Genomic DNA, 24,880 nt, shown 5'->3' with positions numbered 1-24,880 from the left:
GGAGGGAGGCTCAGGCGGAAGGAGGAACACCTGGCGTCGTCCTTTCAGGGGGCGAGGGGAAGGCAGGTCGCGTGATGGACATCCGCGGGTGGGACGTGGAGACGGGCCGCAGCGTGGCTAGCGTGACCTGGGCCGACGGCACCACCAACGTCTACCGCGTGGGCCACAAGGGCAAGGTGGACCTCAAGTGCGTGGTGGAGGCGCCGGGAGGCTTCTATTACAAAGAGCACCTCCCGAGGCTAGGTATGGAGCTGGGGGATGCCCCAGGGTCCTTCCACGGTACCCCAGTGACCCGGAAACAGTTTGGCCCTCCCTTTGTGCCACAGAAGTCTGGACTTTTGTGGGGGTCTACTTACTGTGAAATTTGGGGTATTTTTTCTGTGTCGGCCTCTGCTCGTTGTCTGTGGCTCCCACAGAAGTCCCCCAAGTTCCCATTTAATTTCTTATGCTGACCTGGGACACAGGCGGGGAGTCGGCTCTAGACAGGTCAACTCCGGGGGGGGGGGGGGTGCCACCCTCTCCAGGTTGGAAATCTGAATGGGTGGAGGGAGGCCTGGCCTCTTAAGCAGAGGCTTGTGCAATAACCAGTGGAGGCTGATCCCCGCCCCCACCATGCACTCACTTGGGGCTGTCCCCCTCCCTCCCCCCCCGACTCCAGGCAAGCCCGCCGAGCTGCAGCGGAAGGCAAGTGCCGAGAGCCCTCCCTTTCAGCACGGAGACAAGGTCAAGTGTCTGCTGGCCATGGACATTCTGCGGGAAATGCAGGAGGGCCATGGAGGCTGGAACCCCAAGATGGCTGAGGTGAGCTGGGCCAGATCGCCCTGGGGAGGGTCTCTCCTAGGGAGCTGCGCTTGCTCAGACTGCCTGGGAGGGGAGGGGAACCTGGGGAGAGGAAGCCCAGTGAGATTGCCCTGGTTCTTGGGGCCCAGCTTGGCCCCGGTCTCTGACCACCGGCAGCCAAGGAGGGCAGCTGTGGGGGTGGGGCCGGGGCCACTCCTCCCCCGTAGCCCCTGGGCCCAGGGGAGCCCCTGAGAGCTGTCTGTCTGTCTCGGTTTCCCCTTCCCCGCGGGTGCAGTTCATCGGTCAGACGGGGACTGTCCACCGCATCACTGACCGCGGCGACGTACGCGTCCAGTTCAGTAGTGACGCCCGCTGGACCTTCCATCCCGGCGCCCTGACCAAAGTGAGTCTGGGGAGAGTGGGTAACCGAGCGCGAGAGGGACGAGAAACGCCCCCAAAGCTAAAGCTGGGAGCTCCCCCGCCTCTTGGCCCCAGCCCGGCCCCCATTCTCTCCCGTAGCACAACACGTTTTGGGTCGGAGATATGGTCCGGGTCATTGAGGATCTGGAGACGGTCAAGCGGCTGCAGGCTGGGCACGGCGAGTGGACGGAGGACATGGCCCTGGTGAGTGTTGTGGCCCGACCCGAGAGGCCGGCTCTGGGGAGAGGCCTTCCTTGGCCCCTTCAGATCCTGCCCTCGCCTTAGCCATCAGGGGTAGTGCAGGGACCCCTGCGCCCACTGACACACCCCCTCTCCTCTGCCCCGGGGCCCCCAGCCCCTGACCCCGGCCGTTTCCATTCTTTGTCTGAGAGGATTTGTGTAAGTCGGCCGTCCATCTGTTAAGCTCCTGCTGTGTGCCAGGCACATGTTGGGGGTGCCAAGAGTGGCCCAATCCGTGCTCCTGGAGCCCAACCTGATGGGGCCCCTCGCCCGGCCCCCGGGCCTGTCTGTGCCCCCCAGGGAAGCCCGCTTTCCTGACCTCCCCTCCTGCCCTTCCCTAGGCCCTGGGGCACATCGGGAAAGTGATGAAGGTTTTCGGAGATGGAGACTTGAGGGTGTCTGTGGGCGGTCAGTCCTGGACTTTCAACCCCGCCTGCCTGACGGCGTACCACCTGGAGGCGGACGCCAACCTGAATGCCACCGAGAGCGCCAAGGAGCCCAAGAGTAAGGCGGCAGCGGGCGGGCGCGGGCAAGCTCCTCCCTCCTGCCATGGCGTGGAGGCGGAGGCTGTGCCAGCTGCAGGGGCAGGCGCGGGGGACGGCCCTGTGTCCGTAGCCCCCACGGGCAGAGGGCTGGCCAGGGTTCCCCCGAACTCACTGAGGTTTGGGGCTTCCCCAGGCTCCCTGGGTGCTGTCCTGGAGAAGCTGCTCACCCAGAAGAGCGACCCCGAACAGCCAGGGCGGCTGGTGACCGAGGTGGCTCACGGCAACGTGGCCAGGGTGCTGGAGCTGGTGAAGAGGCACCCAGACAAGGCAAGCGGGCACAGGGCACAGCAGTGTCCCGGTGAAGGCTGCAGGCCGTGGGAGCAGTAAGAGTCATGACAAAAGTCATCAGGGTTAACCTTTACACGGCTCCTACTGCGGGCCGGGCATTGCGCCAAGCAGGCACTTGCCAAGGTGGCCTCATTTGGTCCTCACAAGCCCGTGGCAGGAGGTGCTGTGGCCATCCCATTTTACAGCTGAGAAGACTGAGGCAGACAGAGGCTTAAGAGACTTACATGGGATCACATAGCTAGTCAGTGTCTGAGGCTGGATCCGAACTCGGGGCTGGGGTTGTCCTTGGGTGATGGGAAAACAGATGGAGTGACTTGTCCACTGGGAACTCAGGAAAGTCTTGGGCATTTGGGGGGGGGGTTCCTATTTTTTGATGCTCTTTGTACACTGTGCTCTTCCCACGCAGTGACCGCCCCCCCACTGAGTCAGATGCCTTCAGGGTGGGGGCGCCCATTACTGGGCCGAAGGGGTGGCTGAGGAGGTAGGGGGGCTTCAGAAGGGTCGGTTGTGTGTGTCAGCACAGCCCCTGGGGGAGGGGGCCCAGAGGACAAGGCCTGACGCCCCCAATCCCTGCAGGTGGATGTCAGAAACCAGGGCCGGACCGCCCTCCAGGTGGCCGCCCACCTGGGCCAGGTGGAGCTGGTGCGGCTGCTGCTCCAGGCCCACGCGGGCACAGACGTGCGGGACGACGAGGGAGACACCGCGCTGCACTACGCGGCCTTTGGGTGAGGCGCCCGGGGGCGGTGGGCACATGGGCGGTCTCCCCGGGCGGGCAGGGCCCCCGGCAGCTCCGCCCACCCCCTCAGCAGCGCTGCCCGTGGCTCTTCCCATCCAGGAACCAGGCCGAGGTGGCCCGGGTGCTGCTGAGCCGGGGAGCGAGTGCCAACCTGATCAATAACGCCAAGTGCACCGCCCTGCACGTGGCAGTCCGCAAGGGCTTCCCGGAGGTGGCGCGCGTCCTGTGTGAGCAAGGCTGCGACGTCAACATCCCTGTAGGTTCTGGTCTCCCTCGCGTGCACCCTCCACCCCCCATCCCTCCTCGGCCCAAGTTTTCGCTGTCGTCCACGTCCCGGCCACAAGTCCCTGGGCACGGCCCGGAGCCTCTTCCCTGCTCTGCACCCTGGGCAAGGCGGCCCTCTCGCTCACGGGGGCGTGGCTTTGGTTCTGCCGGGCATCCGCCCGTGGGCACAGGGCCTGAGCGGCGTCCTCGCCCTCCCGCAGGACATGTGTGGAGACACCCCTTTGCACTGTGCCATCTCAGCAGACGCCAAGGGCATCATCGAGATCCTCACCGAGGTGCCCACCATCGACTTCACCGCCTCCAATTGCCAAGGCTTCAACCTTCTCCACCACGCGGCACTTAAAGGCAGCGCGCTGTGAGTGGGGCCGGAAGGGGCCGGGGGCGGGCCGGGAGTGAGCGAGCCCTGAGCCCCCTCTGGGAGGAGGCTGGGGAGGGCTCCATGCCCACGGCCTCAGGCCGGACGCCGGCTCTTTGGGGCGGTGCCAGACAAGAGCGTTGCCCTTGGCCCCAGCTGGGATCCCTCTGCCCCCGGGTTCCGCTCCCGGCTCTGAGGCCATCCCCTCGGGCCGAGAGGCCGCGCCTCCCCGAGCAGCCCCCCCGGGCGTTCAGGACCCCCACGAGCCCCTGCCCTCCCAGCAGAGCCGTCAGGAGGATCTTGGCGCGGGCCCGGCAGCTGGCAGACACCAAAAAGGACGATGGCTTCACGGCCCTCCACCTGGCCGCCCTCAATAACCACCGGGAGGTGGCCGAGATCCTCATCAAAGAGGTGGGAGCCGAGGCCGGGCCGGGGCGGGTGCCAGCACTGCCCCTGGGGGCCCCGAACCCTCGGAAGCAGCACGAGCGGTGCCCGAGAAGGCGGGCGTCCCCCTGGCCGGCGGGGGAGCCTGACGCCGTGGCCGCCTCTGCCCGCAGGGCCGCTGCGACGTGAACCTCCGCAACAACCGCCACCAGCTGCCGCTGCACCTGGCGGTGACCCAGGCCCACGTGGCGCTGCTGCTCCTGCTGGTGAGCGCCGGCAGCGACGTCAACGCCGAGGACGAGGCCGGGGACACGGCCATGCACATCGCCCTGGAGAAACACCAGCTGCTGCCCCCCCCGGCCGAGGCCTCCGGGGCCGGCGAAGGAGCCTCGCTCTTCTCCCGGGTAGGGCGCGTGGCGGGCGTTGGGAACGCCCTGGCTGTGGCCGGCCCCGAGCACCGTGAAACGGGCACCTGCCGAGGTCCCGTGGCCCTGGCTGACCGGGCCCCCCGCCCCCTCCCTGGCATAGGCTCCCCCCGGCCCTGGGCTCCCTGCACAAGGAGCCTTTCTCCCGGTGCCAGCCGTGTCCCCTCCCCCGGCACACACACACACAGAGCCTGGCTCAGGGAAAGGCCCTGCCTCCGACGCTCAGCAAAGGGGCCTCAGACGGGGGATGGAGTGCCAGCCTCTCTCTGGGGCCCTTTGCTGCCAGCCAGCTCTGCTGGGGGGCAGCGGGCAGACCCGGGCGGGGCCACTGCAGGGGCCTGTGGGTGAGCCCGGGGGAGGGGAGGGGAGGGCCTGGGAATTCTGCCCTGGGGGTCCCCACCTCAGTCAGGACCGAATCTCCCGAGGCCCCTGGGCACCAACCCCCACAGACATCGGCCACCGCTGCTGTTCCCAGATGCCCTTGGGGACCCCCCGGGGGTTCTGAGCCTGTTTTCTGACTAGAAATACTAAGGAGCTGAGCAGGGAAGCAGGGGGGGCTGGGATGGATGCTCCTCCTGGGCACGTCGCCCCTGGGCACCTGTGCCAGCCTGCCCGTCCTCCCCCAGCTCCAGGCCTCCAGCTTCCTGGGCAGCACGGAGTTGACGGTGGGCATCGCCATTGCCTGCTTCCTGGCCCAGGAGGGCGCCGACGTGAACTACGCCAACCACCGGGGCAAGTGCCCCCTGGATGTGGTCACGGACGGGCGCGTGGTCCAGGCCATTCGGGGCTTTGCCCACAGGTTCAGGTGGGACTGGGGCTGGGCCGGGGGGGGGGGGGGGTCCTGTTTGGGGGCTGGGCCAGTCACTGACGCTTCTCCCCCTCCCCCCACGTCCACGGGCAGAGAGCAGCAGAGCTCCGGGGGCTACCTGGGGAGGAGCTGCGGGCTCCGGAGGATGCACAGCACCCCCAACACCATGACCAACCTGAGCGTGGGGGGGGCGGGCGGCGGCCCCGGGGCCGGGCCCTGCGAGTGCCTCGTCTGCTCGGAGCTGGCCCTGCTGGTGCTCTTCCTGCCCTGCCAGCACAGCATCGTGTGCGAAGGTGAGCGGCCTCGGGGGAGGGGGCGTGGGGGCCGTGGGGGGAGGGGGGCGTGAGGGACGTGGGGGGAGGGGGGCCGAGTCTGCCCAGACCCCAGCCCAGCAGCCCCTTGTGCTCCGCCCCCAGAGTGTTCCCGCAGGATGAAGAAGTGCATCCGCTGTCAAGTGACAATCAACAAGAAGCTTAGACAAGGTGGGGAGGGGCTCGGGGTGGGGGGGGGGTCCCCTGGAGGCTGGGAGTGGGTCCCCGCAGTTGGCTGTGGAGGGCCGTGTTCCCCTTCCTGGATCCCCTCGGGGGGCTGGGCCGCGTGCCCCCAGAGGAGGCCCCCCTGACCCGGGCGCCCCCGCCCCGTGTCCGGCCGCAGACAGCACCGAGGTGGAGAGCGGCCTGTCGGGGCTGGAGTGCGCGGGCCAGCGGCAGCTGATGGAGGAGCTGCAGAGCCGCTACCGGCAGATGGAGGAGCGCATCACCTGCCCCATCTGCATCGACAGCCACATCCGCCTGGTCTTCCAGTGCGGCCACGGCTCCTGCCTCGAGTGCAGCTCGGCGCTCAGCGTCTGCCCCATCTGCCGCCAGGCCATCCGCGACCGCATCCAGATCTTTGTCTGAGCCCGCGAGACCTAGCTGGGGGCCGCGACCCCCGCCGGGCGCCAGGGCCCGCAGCTCGGGCCGGCCTCCGCGGCGTCAGGAGGCTGGGGCGCCCCCCCGCGTGGCCTCGGACTGCCGCTGCGGGGCACGAGTGCCCGACCGTGCCCGGGGAGGCCCGGGGTGTGGCAGGAAGGGGGCTGCGGCAGCAGCCAGGGACTCGTCCTTCCCCGACGGGGGCGGGGCACCGGGCTGGGCCCAGGGTCTCCGGGGCCCCTCCTCGGGGCAGAAGCCTGGGGCACCATGGCGGCCGGGGCAAGGAGGGCCCTCGGCTCTCGTGGAAATCGGCGCGCTGGACCCCGGCCGCCCGCCCGCGGCCCCTCTGGGCTCTCGCCGCGCTGAGGGGGACCCTGCCCCACTCCTGGGTTTGGGAATGCTGGGGGCTGGGGGTCGGGGCCCGGGCCCCCTTCTTAGCCGCCCTGCCCGCCCCGTGGGAGGGGCCGGTGGCCATCGGTGCCCAGGGACACGGCGCTTGCGCCCTGCGGCCCGGGAGCTCTGTGTGGCGTGTTGTGATCCCCGCATCCTCGTGGTGGCGTCCCGCCTCCCCCAGCCCAGGTACCAGCTGTGTCCTGCTACACAAGAGCCATGTTTCCAGTATCTGCCTTTGCAAAAACTCCCCGACACACTCACACTCACACTCACACACACACTCACACACGCATTTTATAAACGGAAAAATGAATTTTGTCCTTGCTGGTGTCTGCCTCTTCTTGGGGAGGGGGCGCTGGGCTGGGGCTGTCTGGGGGTCTTTGCTGCCCTCCCCCGTGGTGTGTGGGAGCCCCGAGGGGGCAGAGGCTCGGGCCCCCCTCCCTCCCCGGCCCGGAGCCTGACCAGCACCAGCCTGTGGGCACCCCTCCAGTTCCCTGGCCTCACTTGGCCCCGCTGGAGGCAGCCGGCTCCCGGGCCCTGGCTCGCCCTCCGGGGAGGCCTCCAGGACGCCCGTCGCGCTGCCAGCGGGCCTCGCTTGGGGGCCGGGGGAGCAGCTTGCCAGGGAGCCAGCAGGGGTTCCCCGCTCACTGCCCCTTCCCCAGCCTCCCTGCGACCTCTGGTTTATTTTGCCTTTTGTCCGCCATCGCTCCCAGAAAAGGTCTGACCCCTCCCTCCGGACGTGGGGCCAGGCTCCTCCCCCGGTTATCTGGGCACCCTTCCTTCCCCAGTCATGGCCCCGCCCCTTTGCCTGGTACCGGGATTCTGACTCTGGCCTGTGGAGGAAGCTTGCCCAGGATCCCAGAGCCGGAAGGGCCCCGGGTGCTCCCCTCGCCGCCATGGGGCCCAGGGCAGAAGCAGGTCCCGCTCCGAGGCCGTTTCCACCGGACACCACAGAGCCCGCGTCTGCCGTCACAGCCCCGCCACCCACCCGGGGCGCCCGTGCCCACAGACCCCAAGGGCTCCTCGCCTCTGGCTGGGGGGTCGTGGGCACGATTGTCTCAATTTACAGGAGAAGGGGGTGGCTTGTGGGCAGCCTTTGGCGGGCGCCTTGTAGGCCCGTCCCAGAGCCCCATGCCCCCGCGGGAAAAGGCCGGCCCTGCCCGCGGACGCAGCCGAGATGGGCGACCGGGATGGGGGCAGACCAGAGGCAGGCGGACCCGGAGGCAAGGTTCTAGAGCTCTGGGCCCGTCTCCGGCCTGGCAGAGGGTGGGGCCTCACTGGGCATTTGCTGCATCAGGGACTGAGGGCTTAAGTGCATGGAGACGGGCTGTCCTGGAGCAGCTGGAGGGAGGGAGGGGATCAGGGAAGACTTCCTGCAGGAAGCTCCGTCCTGACGAGCCTGGGGGGACAAAGTCCAGGCTGGAAAAGGAAACAGGAACTGAGTCAGCCTCTGCCTCCCTGCTCCTTTGTGGGGTGGGGAGGGCACCGACTGGAGTCTTGGGTTCAGATCCTGCCTGCTGCTCACTCCAGGGTGATTGAAGGGGTGGGACAGCCAGGTGGTACCCAGGTTAGAGCCCACTCCTGGATCAGGAAAACCTGAGTTCAAGTCCAGCCTCAGACACTAGCTATGGGATTCAGAGCACGTCACTTCCCCCCCGCTTGCCTCAGTTTCCTCATCTGTAAAATGAACCAGAGAAGGAAGTGGCCAAATCATTCCAGTACTTGGTCAAGGAAACCCCAAGTGGGGTCTAAAAATCAGAAGTCTGAACAATGAAGGGTACGGGAGCAATCATTTATATAGCACCTACTGTGTGCCAGAGGTACAAAGGGGCTCAGCCTTTTTTTGTCCTTACAACCACCATGGCAGGGAGGTGCGATTTTTCAAGCAAGGAAACTGAGGCAGGCAGCGGTTAGGTGTCTTGGGCAGCATCACACAGACAAGTCTTCCTGATCCACACCCCTTGGGCTTTCAGCTGGGCGTCCACAGCCTCTCCCTAAGCTGTCTCTGAGCAGTATGACCCGGGTGTGGGGCCCCAGCCTTGCTTCAGGACCCCTGCCGCCTCTGGGTCCTCGCTGCTAGAGGCGAGGGGCCAGAGGAGAAGCAGGAGCAGGTACCCAGAGTGGGCAGGGCAGCAGCTGGGAGAATAGAGGTCTGGGAGGGAGGGAGTGACCGGCCGCATCTACCAGGACAGGAGATGGGGAAGGAGCCAAGTCCTCCCCTCATTCCCAGAGGAAGGAGCCCAAGCCTAGGGCTGAGACCGAGGGGCCGGGGTGCTCACACTCGTCCTCCCCATGTCTCAGGCGGGGTGGGGGGATGGAGAAGAGCCGATCTAGAACCCTTCCCTGCCCCCACGCCCACCCTCTGTGGGCTCGGCCTTCCCCTCACCAGCTAAAGTAACCTGGAGTTTGAGGGGAGGAAAGGACCAAATAACCCCGGCTGCCATTGGGAGAGCACGCGCCGGTCATCTTACCCATGAGGATGCTGGGCCTGGGGTTGCTCAGCCAGAAGTGCCCTTTGTCCCGACTCGGAGCCTGGAGCTTCATCCCCTGGCCCGACCCTGGACCCTGAGCCATCCTCCCCGCTCCCGGCTCCACACCAGACCCCGGAGCTCCATGCCCTGGGCCAGGCCAGGATCCTGAGCCATCCTCCCCGTTCCCCGCTCCACATCCACACAGCTTTTTCCCCTTGACCCTGGAAAAATCGAGCAAAGGAAAGAGGGAATGGAAGCCCAAGCTTTCTGCTCTCCGGTCTCCCTCTTGGTGGCCCCTCCCTTCCCAACCTCACTTCACCTCTTTGTCTCCGGCTAGGGCAGAGAATCGGAACCTTTTGGGGAGCGGGGACCCCTCTGGCGGCCCTAGTGAAGCCAGTGGCCGCCCCCGGCCCCCAAAAATGCTTTACAGGAATTGAGAGAAATTTCAGTTCAAAGTTAGGGGAAATCCATTAAATTTCACAGACTAAAACCTCCCAGAAGCGGGGCTCAGAGCTCCTGTCCTCTGGCCCCCATTCTCCTGTACCAGCCTTCCACTTCCCTGGGGCCTTTACACACGGGGGCTGGTCCCGTCACTGCCACAGTTCAGATCCTGACCCCAGAAGCCCTCCAGCTCTCCTGGGGGATCTCATCATACAGCACCTACTGTGTACACAGAAGGATCTGAACTGGCACCCTCCCTAGGGGTTCGAGGGCCTTCATGTTGCCTCCCAGCCAAGGTCTGTCCTCCCCTCCTCCCATCCCACAAGGAGGCCGGCCGGGGGAGCCACGGTTTGGGTAACAGCCTCAGCAGCCACATCCTGAGCAAATATTTGGTCTTGGAAAGGGAAGGAGGGATGCGGTCCAGGGGAATGGAGGCGGCCAAGAGTGCGGGGCGGCGGCTGGAGGCCCAGAGAGCCACACTTTCCAAGAATCTCCAGCCGGTCTGTGTGCTCCGCGTGGCTGGGCCCACCACACTGTTCCCCAGCCCCCACCTTCCCGGGCCCCCTCCCGCTTGCACACAGACAAGGGAAAGCGAGGCAGGGCCGCCTTCCTGAGGGCCAAGTCTGAGCCGTGTCTCAAACAGAAAGCCCTACGGGCTGGTTGGGGGCCCCCACCCCCAGCAGCTGTCTGCCATCCGGGCGTCCCCTCGGTGGGAAGGCGAGGTCCCCAGCCAAGAAGGTCACCTCGGGCCTCCCAAGTCCTTCCCGGGCCCCGGGACACAAACGTGGGTTTGTTGTTGCTTTCGTTCGTTTATTCACTTGCTCATGCATTCGTTCACCTTCGTTCCTTCCCTCACGTATTGACTTGTTCCCATCTATTCCCCGTTAATTCATTTCTCACACAGTCATTTATAACCGGTCATTCTTTCACTGCCTTATCCATCATTCGGGGACAATAATTCACTCATTTATACTTGGGGGCTAGGAAAGCCTACAAACATTCGTTCATTCAATCATTCACTTCATTTGGACATTTATTGAACCTTCATTGGGGATTTATTAAGTATCTACTTAAATAAGTACCTACTAAGTGCCAGTGCCATAAATACAGTCCCAGCCAGAGAGTTCAGGGAGGGGAGAGAGTGTGGAGAAGTCCAAGGAGGTGGAACCGGGCCAGGTAGGGGAGACAACGGAGCGGGCATTCCCCTGCGGAACACGGTCCAGAATCAGGGGGAACGTGGCTTGGAACAGAGAGGAAAGGGAAATGAAAGGAAGAGAAAAAAGCATTTAAATGGCCCTTACTGCGGCTCAGGCACTGTGCTAAGGACTTTTACAATTCTTTTCTTACTTGATCCTGGAAGGAAAATGCTATTTATTTTTACAGTTGATTAAACAGGCAAACAGTGAAGTGACTTGCCCAAATTCACACTACTAGTAAGTGTTTGAGGGTAGACTTGAACTCGGGACTTTCTGACTCCAGGCTCAATGCTCTAGCTACTGTCCCACCCATATAGATGGAAGTAATTGGAGACGGAGTGGGTTCAAATTTTAGCTCTTTTACTAATTCACTAGATAACCCTGAAAAAGTCCTCGGGACCTTTATTTCCTCCTCCACAAAATGAGAAAGTTCAGCTCCAAATGACAACTCTAAAAGGTGACAAAAATTAGAATAGATTACCATATAGTTAGGGTCTATGACAGTAATGGAATATGATTTTTCTATTTAAAAACAAAACAAAACAAGCTGATTTTAGAAAAGCCTGGAAAGATTTACATGAATTGATGCTGAGCGAAATGAGCAGAACCAGGAAAACATTGTACACAGTAACAGCAGGATTGTGCGATGATCAATTGTGATAGACGTGATTCTTCCCAGCAGTTCAGTGATCCAGAGCAAGCCTAGTAAACTTTTGATGGAAAAAACCATTTGCATTCAGAGAGAAAACTATAGAGACTGAATATAAATCAACACATGTTATTTCCACCTTTTTTTTCCTTTTTCTTATGATTTTTCCCTTTTGTTCTGATTTTTCTCTCCCAAGATGATTCCTATGGAAATATGTAAAAAATGAATGTATGTATATAACTAAAAATAATTTTACACGTATCTGGGGAAAACAAATCATTTTTTAAAATTGCATGTTTAAAAAAAAAAAAGAATTTTTGCCTATCAGATCTACAGAGGAGGAAGAGTTCATGACCAAACAGAGGATATAAGACAGGGTCACAGAAGGTAAAAATATTGACTAGGTAAAACTTTGAAGGTTCTTGTACAAATTAAATCAAAGCACTACAGCAAGAGAACTGTTCAGTTCTGCACACATATATTGTATCTAGGATATACTGCAACATATCCAACATATATAGGACTGCTTGCCATCTAGGGGAGGGGGTGGAGGGAAGGAGGGAAAAAATCGGAACAGAAACGAGGGCAAGGGATAATGTTGTAAAAAAATTACCCTGGCATGGGTTCTGTCAATATAAAGTAATTATTAAATAAAATAAAATAACAATGTAAAAAAAATCAAAGCACTAAAATTAGCAGGGAATCAGACAAATGAAGGAGGGAAGACTCTTAGTAGGGCTTTTCTCTGATAAAGGTTTGATTTCTAATATTTAGAAGGAACTGATTCAAATTGAGGTAAATAAAAGCCATTCCCCAATGAGTAAACTGTCAAAGAATATGAACAGATAATTTTTAGAAATAGAAACCCAAGCTATCAGTAGCCAAATAAAAGTGTTCTTATTCATAAAAATTAAAGAAATACAAAGGAGAACAAGTCAGAGGTCCTACCTCACACAAATTAGACTGGGAAAGTGGACAAAAATGGAAAACAGACATGCTGGAGGGGATGTGAGAAACAGGTATATTAGTGCAATGTTGATGGAACTATAAAAACTGGTCCAGCCAATTTTTTTTCCCCTGACGCTTATAGCCGGAACGCGAGGGGTGAAATTTGTCTTTTAATGTGAACATTTTTACATTTCGTTTTTTTATTAAAATATTTTATTTTTTAATTTTGAGTTCCAACTGATCTCTCCTTCCTTCCTCTCCCCCTCCTCCAGAAGGCAAGTGATTTGATATAGATTATAATTGCGCAGTCAGTCCTATTTCCATATTCGTCAGGTTGTGAAAGAAACCACATGGTCCGGTCATTTTTGAAAGCAATTTGGAACTGTGCCTCCAGTTATTAAAGCGTGCAAACGCTCTGACCCAGTGATACCGTGACTAGGTCTTTTAAACTCCAAAGATCAAAGGCAGAGGAAACAGACCCAAGCACACAAGGATATTTATAGCCTTTTGGACAAGGATTAGAAACTGTGGGGACGGTGGGGGCGAAGGGTGGCTGGACAAACTATGGCATATGATTGTGATGGAATATTATTCCGCTCTAAGAAGTTCTGAAGGGGCAAGTTGTGCTAAGACTTACGTGAACTGATGCAAAATGAAAGGAGCAGACAAATTATATGGAATGGCAACATTGTAAAGGTAATTAACTCCCAAAGACTCAGGAACTCTGATGAACCCAGGAACAGCCACTATTCTCAAGTCTCCTGACAGAGAAGAGATGGACTCCGAGGGAAGATTGAGACATTATTTCTTTTTGGACACGGATAACTTGAGAATTGATTTTTTGTAACCAGGGCTTTGTATTTTCTGTTTTCTTGGTGGTGCAGGGAAGTCGAGAAATCCGATCTTTGTTTGAAAATAAAATGTAATTAAAAGTCAGACAATCTTTATATTCTAAATATTATGATCATCTATAAGATTGGTAAGGAAAGTTGGGGCTGAGCTCTGGAGAGCATTGAATGCCGGGTCCAGAAGTTTGTGGTCTCTGAGCATTAGATGGACTGGTTCAGAAACTGCTGTTTGGGGAACAGGATGCTGAGAGCTTAAGGGAAAGGCCTTTGGCCAAATGTCCCCCCTCCCCACCCCCAGTCTTTCTTCTTTTCCTCCATCCGTCCCCACAGCTGCTGAGCAGGAGGAGCTGACCAGGGGCCCAGCTGTTTCTCCTTAACAGCCTCCTTCTCCTCCTCCAGCCCCTTCTCCCTCCTCCAGGCTCCGGCTCCAGCTCCCGCCTGGCCGGGCCAAGTAACGTGATCTTGCTTTTGGCCGGGGTGCACATTCAAGTCTGTTCAGAGCAGGAGCTCGGGAGGCTGGAGGCTCGGCTCCGCGGGCCTGGACGGCGGGGGCCGCATCTCCCCCCGACCCAGCCCCTCGGCCTGGCCCGGCCCAGCCTGGCCCTAACCCTGCCCATGCGGCCTGAGTGAGACCTTCCCCCCGGCTTTGGGACCGAGCTAGCCATGGGTCCTGGAGTGAGCCCTCCAGCAGAGCCCCCGGGAGGGACGGCCAGGATGCCCCCCTTCCGAGCGCTTCTAGGTCTGCTCTGCCTCCTGCCGGCCCTGGTCCTGCTGGTGACCCTGAAGCACCCGGCTGCCCCCGAAGCAGGAGGATCTCAGGTGAGAACGGGGAGCCCACCGGCCCGCTTTCCAGCCGGCTGGCTCTGTCTCTGTCTCTGGGAGAGCGCTCTCTGAAAGTCTCTGGGTTCTCTCCCTCCCGGAAGCGTCCTGCCTCAACAAATGAAACGTTCCTCGAAAAGCCCGGAGCCCAGCGCCCGGCACCCAGGAGGCGCATAATGTATGTCCCCCTTCCCTCCTCCAGCCTCTCTGCCTCCGCCTCGGTCCCGTTCTTGGGGCCTCTCTCAGACTTTCCTGAATCTTTCTGTGCGATCCGGCTGTCAGTCGGCCCCGGCCCGGGGGCGCCTCGATCGCTGACGTGGGGGAGGGGAGGGAAGGAGACGGGACGGGGAGGGGGGGAGCGGGGAGGCTGGGGCTGGTGATTCCAGGGGAGAAGAATGTCCCCACACTCCCTGGGGAGCGCCCGGGACCGCCTCCGCTAACTCTGTTCTCTTTAAGGAAGACGCCAGCTTGCCGGACCCCCCCAGTTTTGGAGGTCCCCGGGCCCCCCTCGAACGCTCCTTGCCCTCGAAGAGCCGCCCAAGGCGCTACACCATCACCCCGTCCCGGCTGCACTGGGACCACTTCAACCTCACCTACAAGTACGGCCTGGAGGGGGCCGCATAAGGGCCGGGCGGGTGGGGGGAGAGGGCTGCCCCCTGACCTCTCTCGCCCTCCCCTCCTTCCCCCAGGATCTTGTCCTATCCCCGAAACCTCATCAACCGGAGCGAGACCCGCAGGGGGCTGGTCGCCGCCTTCCGCATGTGGAGTGACGTGTCCCCGTTCACCTTCAGGGAGGTGGCCCCAGACCTGCCCAGTGACCTGAAGATAGGTGAGCGCACGTCCGCGCGCAGGCCGTGGGGGGGTGGGGGGGGGAAGAGAGGGCGCCGAGCTCGGAGTCGGCAAGTCATTATTAGGCGGCGGGGAGGTTGCTGTGCCTCAGTTTCCTCGTCTGTAAAATGGGGGTGGCTAATGCTTGTGCCCTCAACCTCCCGGGGATTGTGAGGCTCCGCGTCTGGGCTTTGGGAACCCTCCAGTGTTCCGGCAGTTTCCGGGACCGGCCCGGTGGGGGCTGATTCTGTCTCTCGCTAGAGTGCAGCTAGAGATGGTTCCCCTCTCCCTGGAATACGGAGTTCCCTGCCAGAATATGATTCTTGTCCATTTAAGTCAGACTGGTGCACTGGGGGGGGGGGGGGGGGGGGAGGAAGGGGAAGGGAGGATGAGACGATTCTCTTTTGTAATTGAGTGACAGCCCAAGGTGGTCCCGATCCCTAGGCAGGGAAGCTGGGGAGGGGGAGGGGGCAGACCTCCCCCCTCAGGGAGCTCCTGGGTCCTCCGCCGGTCCCAGCCTTGCCCGGTCCTCAGGTTTCTATCCCATCAACCACACGGACTGTGTGCGCTCACTGGTGCACAGATGCTTCGACGGGACCACGGGGGAGTTGGCCCACGCCTTCTTCCCCCCCAATGGGGAGATCCACTTTGATGACAGCGAATACTGGATTGTGGGGGAGACCCGCTTCAGCTGGAAGAAAGGTAAGGGGGGAGGCCGCCTAATCCTTCCTCCCTCCCTCTCTCCTCCCTCCCTCCCTCCTCTCTTTCCTCCACTGCCAGGCCCCTCCCCCCACCCCAGCCTTCCAGCCGGGGCTCACATTCCCAGGGGCCCATGTCACTAACTCACTCCCGAGGAGCCCCCGAATCAGAGGACTGGGCCAGAACCGCTATTCGGCCTTCTCAGGGCTGCCCCGCCCCCAACCCCCCCTCACCCGAGCTGTCTCGGACTGGCCGCTGTATCACCACGATCTCTCTGCCCCGAGCCCCGCCTGGGGGAGTGCGCATGGACACCCCCTCCTCGGGATGGGGGGAGATGAGGAGAGGGAGACCTTGCTGGGGAGCGAGGGGCCCAGCGATCCGAGGGGGCGGAGGGAGTGCCGACTGCCTGGGGCTTCCCCCCCCCAACTCTCTGGGCACTCACTCCGGGCAGACCTTCGGGGTCCCGGGAACGGGCACACGTGCTCAGAGCAAACCCGCGCAGCTCGGGAGGGGCGGACACGCGCACGTGCAGTCAGGTCAGCTTTAGGTACCTGCTGGACACACGCATGGAATAACAGACCCGCTGTTCAGGCAGCTGCGGGTACATGGCAAGCCGTGTTCGGCTCACGTGCACACGCCAAATGTACACAGAACAAACGCATTCTGGTCAGCGAGAGCTCAGCCACATACGTGTGCACTGTGTGCATTCTGGCCAGCAAACATGTAGGTGTCAAGCACACAGGCGAGACACGTGTTCCGGCCAGCTACATGTGTGTTCCAGACTCATTCTGGTCCGCAAACAAGCACATGGCACCCCCACATGGTCACGCAGCCACATGTACAGAGCAGACCCACGTGGTGTCCAGGACAGCCATGAACAGGACACACGTTCCTGTCCATGGTTAGGACGTGTGTATGGGTCAGAACACATATAACAGGCCAGACAGATGACAGAAGGGGCATATAAAGGAACCTGGAGACTGAGAGAAGGAAAGGTGGGATTCGGGGCAGGAGCCAGGCAGAGCAGAGGAGTTGGGAGGGGGAAAAGCCAGCAGCTCTGCTCTGATGGGCCTGGGGATGATTCAGAGGAAAAAGGGGTCCCAGAAGGAAGGGGGATCAAAGACCCAGCACTTGCCAGACTACATATTCTCAGCCTTAAAGGGGAGGTTGGAGCTCAGGTAGAATAGCCCCTTACTAGGAATCTTAACCTGGGGTCTGTGAAATTTTGAAAAAAAGTTTTTCAATAATTATTTGAATATAATTAATTCCCTTTTAATCCTATGTTTTATTTTATGCATTTAAAAATGTTACTTTAAGAAAGGAGGGGATCCATAGGCTTCACTGCCAAAGGGGTCCATGACACAAATGGGTGAAGAACCCCTTCCTAAAGGGATCTTTGAGAAGGGAATTAAGAGAGATGGAAATACCATGCTGCTTCCTTCCACCCATCCATCCATTTTATCTATCCATTCATCCCTCCATCGTTCACCCAGCGAGGCAGACATCCACCGTCTGTCCTTTTATCCATCTGTCGATTCACGCATCTATCCATCTGTTCATCCAGTCACCCATCTGTCCATCTATCCATTCCCTCATTCATCCATTCACCCATACATCCATCTTTCTGTCCATTTAGGCAGATTTTCATTTATTTGTTCACCTATGGATCCATCAATTCACTCACATCCTCCATCTGTTCATCTAGCCAGCTACATATTACCTATCTGTCCATCCATTGATCTAGTCAGGAAGCCATTCATCTAACCACCCATCCATCCATCCATCAATTGAACTTATCATCTAGTCAGGAAGACATTCATCTATCCATCCATCCATTCATCCATCCATCTGATCATCTGGTCAGGCAGACATTCATTTATCTGTCCATCTGTCCGTCCATCCATCTACACTCATTAGATACCTACAAAAGGCAGACTCCTGTGCTAGGCACTGGGGATAATGCAAAATTTTGTTAAATTATAGCCCCTCCCCTCAGAGAGTTTATAGTCTCCTAATTAACGGAGCCACACTCAGTTCATGGTAAAGGACAGGATTCAGGAAACACTGAAGCACCGACTATGTCCTCAGCACTATGCTGGGGATACAAGATGAAAAGATACAGTTCCTGCTGCCAGGGAACTTAAAATCCATTGGGCCCAGAGATGAATGAATGAGAGGGGAGGGTATTAGAGCAGGATTAAGATCATTCGGTGCAGAGATTCTTAACTTTATCAATCTCGGAGCCCTTTGGCAATCTGGGGAGCCCTAGGTGAGATTTTTATTTTATTTTTTATAATAGCTTTTTGTTTTTCAAAATCTATGTAAAGATAGTTTCCAGCCAAGACAACCATTGGGTTGTCTTTTGGGGAATAGTCTGGAGAGAAAATGCCCTCTGCATCCAGAAAAAGAACTATGGAAATTGAATGTAAATCAACACATGCTATGTTCACTTCTTTTTTATTTTTTATCTTTCCCATGGTTTTCCCCTTTTGTTCTGATTTTTCTTTCTCAACATGATTCATAAAGCAATGTGCATTAAAAATAAATTATTTTTTTTAAGTTTTAAATATTCCCCCCTACAAAATCCTGTGTTTCAAATTTTTCTCCCTCTTCCCCGCATCTCCTTCCCCTAGATGGCAAGTAATCCAATACAGGTTTAAACATGTGCAATTCTTCAATACATATTTCCACAATTTTTGTGCTGCACAAAAAAAAAAAAAAAAAAAAAAAGATCAAAAAGGGAAAAAATGAGAAAAACAAGCCAAAAACAAAAGGTGAAAGTGCTATGTTGTGGTCCATGCTCAGTTCCCACAGTCCTCTCTCTGGGTGCAGATGGCTCTCTCCATCACAAAACCATTGGAACAGGTTTGAATCTTTGTCGAAGAGAGCCACGTCCATCAGAATTGATCATTGCATAAACTTGTTGTTGCCGTGTACATGATCTCCTGGTCCTGCTCATGTCCCTCAGCATCAGTTCATGTCAGTCTCTCCGGGCCTTCCTGAAATCATCCTGCTGGGCGTTTCTTACAGAACAAGCATCTCCCATAACATGCGCACCCCGTAACTTACTCAGCGTTCCCCAGCTGTGGGGCTTCCGCTCGGTCTCCAGATTTTTAAATGCACCAGATAAAATACATAGGATTACAAAGGTATCTAGTGATACTGCAATGTACTTTCTAAAAAGCAGCTCATGGACCCTAGATTAAGAACCCACGATCTAGTTCAATTTCCTGGTTTTACTGAGGAGGCTCTAATTAGCAGTGTCAGAAGGCAGACTGGGATCTTCTGGTTCCAAATGCAGGATTTTCCCACTCCCTCCCGCTGGTGTGGAAGGATGGGCAGGTGGAGGAAGGGAGGGCATCCCAGGCCAGGGAAATGATAGCAGCAAAGGTGTGGAGGTGGGAAAGCACCTGTCCTGAGGAGGTTAGAGAAGAAAGAAGCTGGGCAGCTGGGTGGCCCAGTGGGTAGAGCATCAGCCCTGAAGTCAGGAGGACCCGAGTTCAAATGTGATCTCACGGAACACTTCCTGGCTGTGTGACCCTGGGCAACTCACTTAACCCCACTGCCTCAGGGGGAAAAAATAGGGAAGGAAGAAATGGCTCAGCCGTGAAGTTAGGAGGGAGCCAGGCTGTGGAGCGGGGTTAGTGTCCGGGCTTTATCCGGGCGCTGAGGAGCCGCCGAGTGGTCTAAGGTGAGAAGGGCCGGAGTTTCTTTATGAAGACGACCAGGGGGGTTTTGCAGGCTGAGGGGCGTGATGGGAGAGCGAGTACGGGCCCCGACGCTGCCCGCAGCCGGAGCCAGCAGGGCCGGGCCGAGTCCTCGTTCACCGTGTGCTCCCGCAGGCGTCTGGCTCACCGACCTGGTCCACATCGCTGCCCACGAGATCGGCCACGCCCTCGGCCTCATGCACTCGCTGAACCCCAAGGCCTTGATGCACATCAACGCCACGCTGACCGGGAGAAAGACCATCTCCCAGGACGAGATGTGGGGCATTCACCGGCTGTACGGTGAGCGCAGCGGCCCAGGCCCCTGGGGTTTCCTCATGTCCCCACTCTGGGGAGGGGGCCGCTAGAGGTGGCCCCTCCTGTAGAGGGCTGAGGGATCTTCTGGGATTTCACAAGATGATGAAAATGGAAAACCCTAACCCAGAATCCAGGACCTGTAGCCCCACCTCCTACACACACACACTCACACACACACTCACACACACACACACATACACACACACACTCACACACACACACACTCTCACACACACACACACACACTCACACACACACTCATACACACACACTCACATACACATACACACACACACACACACACACTCACACACACACACATACACACACACTCACACACACATTCTCACACACACACACTCACACTCACACACACACTCATACACACACACTCACACACACACACTCACACTCACACACACACTCATACACACACACACACACACACACTCACACACACACACATACACACACACTCACACACACATTCTCACACACACACACTCACACTCACACACACACTCATACACACACTCACACACACACACTCACACTCACACACACACTCATACACACACACACACTCACATACACACACACACACTCACACTCACACACACTCATACACACACACACTCACACACACACACACACACACACACACACACTCACACAATCATTCACTTCACATTTATGCCCATTTTTGCGTTCCCCATTAGAATGTCCTTCCTGGCCGTAGCCTGGCACAGCTCCCAGTGGGCGCTTAATAAACACTGCCTGATGGGTGAGCGGATCCCGACTGCCCCCCCAGCCCGTGCCGGGCCCCCGGCAGCTGGCTCCCTCCCAAGTGTCCCGGGGCCCCCGCAGCCCCTGGCAGGGCTCCTGCCTCTGAGTCAGTTGCTCTCCTTTGCCCAGGCTGCCAGGACAGGCTGTCCTTGTGCCCGCCGTGGGCACGGAGGGGCTTCTGCGACACCCGCCAGAAGTTCATGAAGAAGCTCTGCCCCCACAGCTGTGATTTCTGCTACGGTAACTGGGGTTGGGCAGAGGACGGGGCCTAGCCGCGTGCCACCTATGGGGCAGGGGACCCTGGAAAGATGGGGGGGGAGTCTGCAGCGGGTTCCTGAACCCCTGAAAGCAGCAGAACACCAGGAAAAGGGCATTAGTTCAGAAGTCGGGGGATGTGAGTTCAAATCCTGCTGAGACACCTACAGCGAGGGAATTACTTTTCCTGGGCCTTAGTTTCCTTAAGTGAAACGAATTAGAAGGAGTCCAAGGCTCGCTCTGCTCTGTAGCCAAGGTCCTGGGGGGCTCTGCACTTGGCTTTAATCACAACAGTAGAGATACAGGAAGTCAGAGAAGGAGGAAGGGAGGGAAGAAAAAGGGAGGGAACAGAGGGAGGAAGAAAGGAGAAGAGGAAAGGGGAAGGAAAGGAGGGGAGAGAAGAAAAGTGGGAGGAAGACAGAGAAAGGAAGTGAAAGATGAAGGAAAGTTGGAACAATGCAGGGAGGAGGGAAAGAAAGAAGAGGAGAAAAAGAAGAAAAGAGGAAGAATGGAAAGAAAAAGGAAAGGAGGAAAGAGTGGGAAGAGGGAGGAAGAATGAGGGAAGGGGGAAGGAAAGAGGGAGGAGGGAAGAGAGGGAGAGAAGAGGGTGGAAAGGGAGAAATGGAGAGGGAAGGAAGGAAGCATTTATTAAGTCCCCGTGTCAAGCACGTGACATATCTCCTTTGATCCTCACAACCCTGGGAGATAATGATTATTAAATATTGTCCAACTAAGGAAACTGAGGCAGACAGCAGTTAAAGCCCTAGGCCAGGGTCACAGGGCTGTTAGATGTCTGACTCCAGTCCTGGAGCTCTGGCCCCTGTACCCCCAGTCACCCCGGAGGGGACCCCCCTCACTCCATGTTTGGGGGAATGCCGTACGTGGGGGCTGTGCAGCCTTGTCAGTTTCTCCAGGGTTGGGCTGAAGCCCCATCCCCATGAGGTTCTGCCCCTCCCTCTGGGGCTTACTCCCCACCCCACCCCAGAGGTCGGGAAGTCAGGGGTCACTGGCCATCCTCGGCCATGCCGGTGGTGACCCTGCACTGCCCTCAGAGGGACCGCTCCCGGGGTGCCCCAAGCCGTGCCCAGTCTCCCACGATCGAAGGGGTTTCTGGGTGGGACAAGGAAGGGGCCCGTCACCCCGGAGGGCTTCCTGGGGACCTCGGCTTCCCGACACCCCGCCTCTTGTCCTCTGGGCAGAGTTCCCCTTCCCCACCGCAGCAGCCACCCCACCCCCGCCCAGGACCAAAACCAAGCTGGTGGCCGAGGGCAGAAACGTCACTTTCCGCTGCGGCCAGAAGATCGTCCACAAGAAGGGCAAAGTCTCGTGAGTGGCTGGGGGGGCCGGCCTGGGTCCAGGGGCTAGGCCCTGGGGGAGGGTCTTGGCCCCATCCCTTCTACAAAGTCGAGGTGACTGATCCCTGCTCCTTGTCCCTGGCTCCCCATAAAGATAAAGCGGATGTCAAAGGGCTTTAGGATGTAAAGCGCCCCCCAGCCGAGGTCCCGCTCTCTTCCAATAGACTCTAAGGAGCGGCTGGAGAGTCTTCAGACGCCCAGTGCCCACGGGGGTGCTGGTCCCGGGCGGTGCCAGGGGCAGTCCCGGGAGGGGAGGGGGCACTGCGCAGCCTCGCTCTGACGAGGCCCTCTCTCACCCCCAAGCTGGTACAAAGACCGGGAGCTCCTGGAGTACTCGTACCCGGGCTACCTGGATCTGAACGAGGGCCACATGAGCATCATCGTCAACGCCATCAACGAGGGCACCTATACGTGTGTGGTCAAGAAGAAGGAGCGGATCCTCACCACCTACTCCTGGCGGGTCCGGGTGAATTACTGACACCCCGGGGTCGTCCTAAAGGCAACTGAGGGTCCCGGGAAGGGGGAGGGGTGGCCAGAGCCCTCCCGGCCCCCAGTGTCCCATTGATAAAGCATTTTAGCTGCCAAGCTTCCTGCCTCCCCTTTCTGAGGCCCAGGGGCCCGTGTCTGCCAGGCAGGCTCCATCAGGGCTAAGAGCGGGCAGCCAGCTGCATGGCACGAGGTGGGCTGTGGAGGGGCAGAGGCCCCGTTGGTCACCCGCCCGAGGTCCAGCTCCAGGAAGAAGCTGCCCATTAGGAAATCCCTGGTCCAACATCTGGGAGGTCTGCAGCTCCCCGCCCCCCAGGACACGCCCCCTCCAGCCAGCCCGCAGGGCTCCCTTACATGAGCCAGCTCTCCCAGCAGGCCCTGGGCGGCTCCAGGCAGCACCCCCCCCACCCCCCAGACAAGGGGAGGGAGGGCTGGCCCCTCCCCCCAGCTCCATCAGCAGACCCAATGCCACGTGGACACACTTGGCCAGCTGCTGTGGGCGGGGGGTGCAAGCCGGGTGTCCCCCCTCCCCCCCAGATCCCGGTGCATTCTTGGTGAATGCTGGCACCCGCCGGACACATTCTCATCATAGCCGAAGCCTTAAATGGGTTTTACTAAAAACATCTGGCTTTTATCAACAACTGGCTTCCTGGGCGTTCTTTTCCCAGGCCCCCATCAGGGGCGGGCCTCAAAAAATCCCAGCCAATCTACAGAGGGGAAAGGGTCCTGCATTCAGGGCCCAGAGCGGGCAGAGACTGGGGAGAGGGGCCATGAGAAAGCCCCCGCTCCCTGCCCCCAGAATCAGTGGGAAGTGTGGCACAGTCTGGAGACCCAAGGCCTAAAACCTGGAGTCATTCCTGGCAGACTCTCAGAGACCTGAGATGGGGGGGCGCACATCAGCCTACCTGCCGGCCCCCCCAGCTCAGCCGGGTCCAAACCCCTTAAAGGACGACATGGCAGAGTTTCCTCCAAGAATATTTTACTATATTTTAAAATTTATGACAATCTCAATATACAAAAACTTCACTGTGGCTAAGTTTGCATGAATGTCCAACTTTGTACAGAACCCGCCCCAGTCCCAGGCCGCCCACCCCGTGCCCAGGGAGGGGGCCTAGCTGTTCCCTTAGAAAACCGAGGCTCGAGAGAGTAGAAAACACGAAGAGGCTTCCTGCCGATGTCGAGGTGGGCACGGATGGGGAGCGTGCCGAGGAGGGGGCGGGCCGACGGGGCCCCACTGGGGGCGCACACCACACGTGTTGAGATGTTTAGAAAACCACCAGCTCTGCGTGCTGGGGGCCCAAGGACCGCCGGCTCTCCCCGCGGTGTGGCTGGATGAGTGCTGGGGGGAGACGAGCTACTCGTCTGTGGGTGTCACAGTGAAGAGCAGAGACCCCCAAGGCCGGTGTCCGTCCCGATGGCTCCTGGGCGCCAGCTTTCAGAATGACCGCTCCGCCCCATGGATGGAGAGAGCCAGGATGGGCCCCCGGCGGGCAGCCTAAGGAAATGCCAGCTTGACAAGGAGTGCTGGACTTTGGATTCTACAAATTTACAAGCCCAAGACAAAATGTAAAAAAAAAATAATAATAAAATAAAATAAAAAATCAAACCGAGAACAAAACACACGAGTTCCCAGAACACAGCTCTTGTGGAGCTCCCCATCCTCTGGGCCCTCCGTGGCTGCGTGTCTCCATGGCAGGTGGGCAGGCAAGGGAGGGGAGGTCCCCAGCCCCTCCTCCCCCTTGACACGCACAGTGCCACGGTCAGGCCGTGGCTCAGCCTGGGGTTCCTCTGCTCTGCAGCCCGGCGTGGAGTTTAAAACTTGAGGCTAAAGCCTGGGCCGGCGGCAGAGGCTCCCTGATTGGTGGTGGTGAGATGGAAGCCGGTGTCTTTGAGGTCATCGTCCCCCTAGGAAAAGCCAAGAAGCCGGGTGAGCGAGGCAGCGGACGCAGAGGCCGGCAGCAGCCCCGGGGGCCCCTGAGCCGTCCGGCCGAGTGGATATGAGCCGGGCAAAGGCCTCTGTGGGGGCCAGCCTGGCTCTCGGCGCTGACCACTTACCAGCTGGCTGTAGCCAAGTCCTCCTTCCGGGGGGCGGGGGCTGGTGCCACGCTTAACCCTCTGCTGCTCACTCTTGGCCGGCCACGTGGGGAACATGGAAGGGTCGATGGGAAGGGGCGTTTCTCGGAAGTACTCGTGCTTCAGGCCGTCTTCAGCATTGATCCTCCGGCCAGGATAGTAGGTCAAGAACCTGGAGAGAGAAAACAAAGTTGGGCCCGGACACAAAGGGGTGGTCTAGGGTCAGGGGGGATGGGAATCAAATCTGAGGTCCTGGTAACTTGTTAAATGTAAAGCTCTAAAATGCTGGTGGGAGAAGTGGCTTTTCCCCAAGCCCTCCTGAACCAGGGTCAGCTGGCCGAGGGGTCACCGTGCAGGGCTCTCTGGGTCCCGGCCGGACTAGTGCCCGGAAACAAAGTTGATGCCTGGGATCCAGGTCCCGGCCACAGCTCTGG

At 58.7% G+C, this 24,880-nt stretch overlaps 3 protein-coding genes across 17 annotated transcripts in view; 2 read left to right on the top strand and 1 right to left on the bottom strand.

Moving 5' to 3' along the window:
- MIB2 (MIB E3 ubiquitin protein ligase 2) overlaps nucleotides 1-6,890 on the top strand; it is a 49,160-nt gene extending 42,270 nt beyond the window's left edge. For all 9 annotated transcript variants that reach the window (XM_051988808.1, XM_051988810.1, XM_051988812.1 and 6 more), the window contains 15 exons: nucleotides 49-243; nucleotides 659-801; nucleotides 1,076-1,183; nucleotides 1,300-1,404; nucleotides 1,782-1,944; nucleotides 2,119-2,252; nucleotides 2,850-2,998; nucleotides 3,109-3,265; nucleotides 3,495-3,649; nucleotides 3,934-4,060; nucleotides 4,207-4,437; nucleotides 5,085-5,263; nucleotides 5,360-5,559; nucleotides 5,683-5,748; nucleotides 5,921-6,890. In XM_051988808.1, coding sequence (XP_051844768.1) covers nucleotides 49-243; nucleotides 659-801; nucleotides 1,076-1,183; nucleotides 1,300-1,404; nucleotides 1,782-1,944; nucleotides 2,119-2,252; nucleotides 2,850-2,998; nucleotides 3,109-3,265; nucleotides 3,495-3,649; nucleotides 3,934-4,060; nucleotides 4,207-4,437; nucleotides 5,085-5,263; nucleotides 5,360-5,559; nucleotides 5,683-5,748; nucleotides 5,921-6,165 — 2,357 coding nt within the window. In that variant the 3' untranslated portion in view covers nucleotides 6,166-6,890. The remainder of the gene's footprint in view (nucleotides 1-48; nucleotides 244-658; nucleotides 802-1,075; nucleotides 1,184-1,299; nucleotides 1,405-1,781; nucleotides 1,945-2,118; nucleotides 2,253-2,849; nucleotides 2,999-3,108; nucleotides 3,266-3,494; nucleotides 3,650-3,933; nucleotides 4,061-4,206; nucleotides 4,438-5,084; nucleotides 5,264-5,359; nucleotides 5,560-5,682; nucleotides 5,749-5,920) is intronic.
- A 6,645-nt stretch (nucleotides 6,891-13,535) lies between these two features.
- Nucleotides 13,536-22,472, top strand: MMP23B (matrix metallopeptidase 23B). The gene is made up of 8 exons (XM_051988805.1): nucleotides 13,536-13,942; nucleotides 14,399-14,541; nucleotides 14,632-14,771; nucleotides 15,305-15,472; nucleotides 19,312-19,476; nucleotides 20,407-20,517; nucleotides 21,732-21,858; nucleotides 22,191-22,472. Exons 1-8 carry the CDS (start codon nucleotides 13,787-13,789, stop codon nucleotides 22,363-22,365), a joined length of 1,185 nt encoding a protein of 394 aa, XP_051844765.1. The 5' UTR covers nucleotides 13,536-13,786; the 3' UTR covers nucleotides 22,366-22,472.
- Nucleotides 22,473-23,335: 863 nt separating this feature from the next.
- LOC127555998 (cyclin-dependent kinase 11B) overlaps nucleotides 23,336-24,880 on the bottom strand; it is a 34,748-nt gene continuing 33,203 nt past the window's right edge. For all 7 annotated transcript variants that reach the window (XM_051988795.1, XM_051988796.1, XM_051988797.1 and 4 more), the window contains 2 exons: nucleotides 24,429-24,618; nucleotides 23,336-24,278 (listed from right to left, as the gene is read on the bottom strand). In XM_051988795.1, the coding sequence (XP_051844755.1) occupies nucleotides 24,186-24,278; nucleotides 24,429-24,618 (283 nt within the window). In that variant the 3' untranslated portion in view covers nucleotides 23,336-24,185. The remainder of the gene's footprint in view (nucleotides 24,279-24,428; nucleotides 24,619-24,880) is intronic.

This window comes from Antechinus flavipes, chromosome 3, assembly GCF_016432865.1.
Source record: "Antechinus flavipes isolate AdamAnt ecotype Samford, QLD, Australia chromosome 3, AdamAnt_v2, whole genome shotgun sequence".
Lineage (NCBI taxonomy): Eukaryota > Metazoa > Chordata > Mammalia > Dasyuromorphia > Dasyuridae > Antechinus > Antechinus flavipes.
This window is presented reverse-complemented; position numbering and strand designations above follow the sequence as displayed.